The sequence below is a fragment of the Mesitornis unicolor genome, unplaced genomic scaffold (genome assembly GCF_000695765.1).
Source record: "Mesitornis unicolor isolate BGI_N332 unplaced genomic scaffold, ASM69576v1 scaffold29905, whole genome shotgun sequence".
Lineage (NCBI taxonomy): Eukaryota > Metazoa > Chordata > Aves > Mesitornithiformes > Mesitornithidae > Mesitornis > Mesitornis unicolor.
Window position 1 is genome coordinate 20,800 of NW_010186652.1, and position 5,900 is coordinate 26,699.

General features: G+C 52.6%; 1 protein-coding gene across 1 annotated transcript in view; it reads left to right on the forward strand.

Moving 5' to 3' along the window:
* Positions 1 to 5,223, forward strand: part of PTPN22 (protein tyrosine phosphatase, non-receptor type 22 (lymphoid)) — a 15,378-nt gene extending 10,155 nt beyond the window's left edge. Inside the window, exons 15-23 of the mRNA XM_010185212.1 lie at positions 22 to 468; positions 735 to 892; positions 1,023 to 1,139; positions 1,665 to 1,692; positions 2,470 to 2,550; positions 2,824 to 2,927; positions 3,754 to 3,784; positions 4,446 to 4,523; positions 5,159 to 5,223. Of these exons, the coding sequence (XP_010183514.1) occupies positions 22 to 468; positions 735 to 892; positions 1,023 to 1,139; positions 1,665 to 1,692; positions 2,470 to 2,550; positions 2,824 to 2,927; positions 3,754 to 3,784; positions 4,446 to 4,523; positions 5,159 to 5,223 (1,109 nt within the window). The remainder of the gene's footprint in view (positions 1 to 21; positions 469 to 734; positions 893 to 1,022; positions 1,140 to 1,664; positions 1,693 to 2,469; positions 2,551 to 2,823; positions 2,928 to 3,753; positions 3,785 to 4,445; positions 4,524 to 5,158) is intronic.
* Positions 5,224 to 5,900: the final 677 nt, after the last annotated feature.

The following is a 5,900-nucleotide window of genomic DNA, read 5'->3' on the forward strand; positions in this document are numbered from 1 at the left end:
GCGGGGGGCGGGGGGGAGCAGGTGCGAGGAGGCCCCGCGGCAGAGCCCCCCTGACACGGACCACGTCCACCCCTTTTGTGCTGGCGCAGTGGGGAGGAGGCTGGCAGTGCCACGAAGGGGATGCAGAGCCCGCGTTGAGTTCACAGTTGCCAATCGCTCGTCACTCCCAGCAGCAGGATGGATTTTCCCCAGTTGAGCTGAGCCACTCCAGCCGAGGCGCAGACGGCCCCTCACACACCAGGAGCCACGAGCAGTGTCCTTACCCTTACGTGTGCTCGGCAGAAGACCCCTACTTCTCCTCGCTCTCTCCAGATGACCCCGTGTCCCCGGGGTTTGCCAGTTGCTTTGCAGAGGGGCAGGATGCTCTACCCCACTTGAGCGCTGTGGGTGTCCCACTGCCGCCCACCGTGACCAGCTCCCCCCCGCCCGGGCCAGCACCCCACTGCAATGAGAGGACAACGTCCCCAGGTAGATGATGCAGCTCAGCTCGGCCACTCGGGACTGCAGGTGCTGGGGGGTGGCCAGAGGTGCCACTGGTGCCGAGGCTGGGCTGTGGCTGCGCTGGGGCCGCATCCCCACGGGAGCTGAGGGAGCAACGGGTTTCATCTTCGCACTCGTTTCATCCTGCCTTAAATTTTTCCCATAGAAATAACCAACATTTTCAGAACAGCATGATTCTGGGGAGGTTGACTCCTCAGATGTTTAACCGTCGCCTCTGGTGCGCGGTTGGGCAGCTCTCACTGCACAGCTCTGTCGTTCGGCTGTGTTGTGCCGTGCTGGTAACCTGCCCGTGTCTCCCCAATTAGCTACCCTGCCACAGCCTGACGACGACGACCCCCCGCCCCTGCCCGAGCGGACCCCCGAGTCCTTCATCGTGGCCGGTGAATCGGGTGCGTGATTTCACAGAGCAGGGGTGGGGAGGTGCTGGGACGGCCCTTCCCGTGTCCGTACGGCACCGCAGCACCTGCAGCGCCTTAGCTCTGGGATGAGAAATGACGGCTCCTGTGCTCAATTGCTTCTAGGATCCTCCTTATTCTCAGCTCCCAGCCAGAAAAACAAATATTGGGACCTCCTCGGAGTGGAGTGGCGAGTCACACTCAGAGGTGTTTGATGACTTGGCGAGACTGAGACCAACTAAGGTAAGCGGCATTGTATTGCTTTTCCAGCACTGTCACTGTGCCGATTTCCTTATCCTGTTTCTTTCTGAGAGACAGACTCCAGTTCTGGCACTGTGTACTTTGAATAATTATTTCAGGGTTCAGGACTGGGAGGAAGCTGTGTTCTCAGTCAGGATCCTCCCTACCAACATCTGCTTTACTCCAAACATTCATATTTTGGGGTCCTAAATCCCATGCAAGGTAGTAAAAATGCTGTCCCGCTGTTGGAGAAGGCTCACGACGACAGGGAGTCAGTGGCTCACACCGCCCTGTGGCACGGGCTGGAGCGGAACAAAGTTTAGGGACTTCTTGATCACCCCACAGTTGAACTGAGCCCTGCAAAGCGAAAGGATGAGGCGTAAGAGCCTCTTCCATTGCGTGAGCACGGGGGTGTGTGGGGGCGGGTGTTGTACGTAGCACCGTTTCCTAATCTCTGGCTTGCTCGTGTGCAGCAGAACCACACTTGATTGTGGGAATTTCAAACTTTCCTTGTTTGTTTTTTTCCAGAGTGTGAAGCTTCGGAGCCCACAAAGAGGTATAAGTTTAATGCTGAGATAAACTCTTTGGAAATAAGGTCTGCTTGTCACTGAAGCGGCTTTATCGCGTTTAGTAAATGTCTTCAGGAGCTGTGCGCAGCCCAACGGAAATTTGGTGTTGCTAAATAGTTCTGCAGCTAAACCATGCCACACAGAGCAGGGCAGTCTGCAGCCAGGCGGACGGGGAGCTTTGTGCTTCCTCACCCTGGGAAGGCCACGATGGCCCTTGCAGCTTCCCAGGGCTGCTGCATCCTTTCACAGAATCACTGAATTTTAGGAGTTGGAAGGGACCTCAAAAGCTCATCCAGTGCAACCCCTGCCAGAGCAGGATCACCAGAGCAGTCACACAGGAACACGGCCAGGGCTTTGGGTGTCTCCAGACAAGGAGACTCCACAACCTCTCTGGGCAGCCTGGGCCATGCTCCATAACCCTCACACTGACAAACTTTGTCCTCATCTTCAGCTTGAACCTCCTGTGCTCCAGCTTGGGACCATTGCCCCTTGTCCTGGCATTGGCCATCCCAGAGCAGAGCCTGGCTCCTTCCTCCTGACAAATTGATCCCCATGAATGAGAGTACCCCTCAGTCTCCTCCAAGCTAAAGAGCCCCAGCTCCCTCAGCTGGGAGGATAATTTTTTTTGCCGCATGTTCCTTTGAGATGACTCACATACACTGCTTAGGGTGCTGCAGACCTCCCAGGGAACCGAGGTAGATGTATATGTGTATGTATATATATTTAAAGCTAGGTAACCAACTCTTTCATCTTTGCTTTCTTAGAGACGACCCGGGATCGCTCGAACTCTCCTCCCCCGCTTCCTGACAGAACCCCCGAGTCATTTGTCCTTGCTGAGGCAGCGAGTGAGTGATGGGCGATTTTCTGGGCATGTAACTCAGATTTTACACCAAACCTGTGGGCACTGAGGAGATTGTGGCCCGCTTGTTTGAAGCGTTACCAACAGCCGTGCTTGAGGGCTGAACTGCAGGGAGAATTCAGCTAAAAGCAACCAGGGGACCTGCTGGAAGTTTCTAGAACTGCTGCATTAGAGGAAATGAAAAGCAGCAACAAAGAAGTTAGAGAAAAGCAGGAGGGTTCAAGAACGACCACTGAAATGCTCTGATGTATGTTCCCAGGTCTGCAGCCTGCTGCAGGAAACTCCACGAGGACTCCTCTGGGCCTGGAGAATGCTTCTGAAACGTCGTCCAAAGAGCCTACAAAATGCTTCAGGAGAAGCAAGGTAAAAGAAACCAGACAAACACAAAGCTTTTGGAAATGCAGGGAGTGAGGAGAAATCGCTTCAGCCACAGCTATTGCCACTTCCTCCTGCTAACCCTGTGAAAATCGCCTGCTTTGAGGCCAGTTGTATTTAGGGCAAGGAAACAAGATACAAAATACCCTGGTGCGGAGCCACGAGCAAGCCCCATGTCTGTGCTGGGAGCAGTGACACGGTCGTGCCCGTGCGTGGCGATGCCTCTGCGCGCTGCGTGCCCGGTGTCACAGCTCCTTGGGAAAACACTGCTCTGGGGGCGCCTGAATTCCCGTGTGGGACAGAGATGCTCATCCCGGGACTCCTCTTGCTGTGGCTAATTACCCTCAGGAGCAGCCCTGCTTCGGGATGTTATGGCTGAGCAGAAAACAGCAAGAGTAAGAAGAAACTTCTTCTCAGTGAGGGTGACAGAGCCCTGGCCCAGGCTGCCCAGAGAGGTTGTGGAGTCTCCTTCTCTGCAGACATTCAAAACCCGCCTGGACGCCTTCCTGTGTAACCTCATCTGGGTGTTCCTGCTCCGGCAGGGGGATTGGACTGGATGAGCTTTGGAGGTCCCTTCCAATCCCTAACGGTCTGGGATTCTGTGAAGAGTAACCAAACCAGCATCTGGGCTGGCTAGAAAATAGCCAGAGACAAAGTGAATGGTGGAAGTCTGCATTTCGGTCTCAGCTGCTAGGTGTGATGCTTTTGAGACGTGTTACACGTATATTTTTCAGTGAACCCCTGTATCACAGTAGCTGATCTACTGCTTGCTACAGTTTTTTCCTACAACCCTTCTTTTTTTTTTCTCTTACAGAGCTTGAAAATACTGAAAAATGTGAGAAAGAGTAAGTCTTTGGGGCTAATGTGCATCTCCCGATGGCTTTAAGCAAGTGTGTAAGGAAATACATGGGACCGACGTTTCAAGAACCTGAACTTGTGACATGTGAAAGGCCCTGCACCTCTGCCTGCCTCGGAGCAGGACGCAGCGGTGGCCCCGGCAGTGGTGCCCTGTAACGCCCTTTGGGTACCCTGGGACAGCTCCAGTGCACCCCGATTGCCAAATTCCAACCAGTGTTGTGGGACAAATGCTCTAAAAACAGGGGACGGGGTGCTGGGGGAAATGTGAGCCCATCCTGGATTCTGCCCAGTCTATTTGGAGCACAAATAAGGAGTTTCTCATTAAGTTCCCTTTGATCTAAAACTAAAATGCTCCTCTTGAAAACAGGACTGATAAAAGCCATTTAAAGCCCTTCTGAGCAAACCTGCTCCCAGTGGATCGTGCTGCAGGAGCGCACTCGCTCCCTGCTACAGCAAATGTCGTTAAAACTGCGTGGCACTCGAGCTCTGCTAACGTGGAAGTTGTTAACTCTGCCTTGTGCCGAAACAGCCCCCGCGCCCCATCGCCACGCGTGCACAGGGTGTGCTGTCCCGTAGCTGTGCCCGAGCCCAGCGCCCCCAGGAATTCCCACAGGGACCAACCGCTTCAGTCCCCTCTTTTATTTCTAGGCATCTGTAGCCCATCTTCACTGACAAAACCGTCAGAACCTGCCCCGTCAAACCACCCGAGGTCTCTCCTTAACTTTGGTATGTTTTTGTCCCTGTGTTTCGGTGTAGGAAGTACCTGGTTTTTGAAAGTCTAAATGCAGGTACCAGGTGGAATGCTACCAAATCACAAGCATTACAAATAACACTTATTCTTTATTACGCATTTACAACTTTATTCACCAAGAACAGGTAAGGACAGAAAACACAAACCCTGAAACCTGCTCGGCCCAACCTTTCTCAGTGCGTGAAGAGTCTGCAGCGCGCGTTTGGCTTTCCTGTGTCTGAAAGCCTTCATGTGGCAACCGAGACAGCGGAAGATAAAGACAAAGCTGTAGCGTTGCCATTCACTGCCGCCCCGTGTGGGGTGCCTTGGCAGAGGAGAAACACCACGCTTTCCATGTTAAATCCTTCTGCTAGAGAGCAGTCACGTATTAGATTAGGCATAAAATCTATTTATCTTGATAGCCACGCTATAACGACTGCTTGTTGACAGACACAGTGGTAGACAGCAGACTCACAACTGCAGGATGTTGCTTTAAGTCTACCATACCTTAAAGTTCGGTAAAGAACTGAATTGACAAGTATTTTCAAATACAGCATTATCTTAAGGGATTGCATAATCAACATCTATAACACACAGAATTCATTGCATTAAAAACATAATTTCTTCCTAGGCTTTGCAAATCGATTTTCAAAACCTAAAGGAGCAAGAAATCCACCGCCAGCATGGAATATTTAGACACATTTTACAGATCTGTAAAGCCCTTCTGACGCCTGCAGTGCTCATCCCAGTACGGTTTCCATCCAAACAAATACACCAAAAGCTGTAGCGTGATATCTGAAGCCCAGGCACTGCTTGCACATTCTTCATCAACTGAAGTGTCACAGTAAAGAACATGAAAGCACCAGCGCCTAAGCACTTCCAGTTAACGTACAACAGGATGGAAACTAGAACAGGGAATAGAGATTTTATCCGAAGGACGGATACGCTTCTGTTGTGTTTTGGAAAGGATGTTTCTATAGGATGAACTTTCTGGAACACAGCAGCGTACACCGGTGAGAGGATCCAGCGACGGCCACCGCCGGAGGGGAGCGGAGCAGAGCAGAGCAGAGCAAGAGCCGCACGGTGCGGACACAGCGGCCGCGTAACTTCACACCCGCGCAGGTCCGCTGCACCCAGAGACCCGCGCTTCCTTCAGCGTTTGCATTACCTGGGCTAAAAGACAACGAGCATCTCAGACTTTAGAAGTAATCCTCCTGTCGCGACGCCTCACGTTTGACGACTCCGCTGCTTGGGAAGCCGCGTTCAGCGGTGGTGTATTTAATCGATGACGCGTTTTATAACGGGTGAAAAACACCGTAAAAATAAAGTTTATTTATCGGCCCGCACCACCGGCCCTGAGCGCTCCCGGCCCC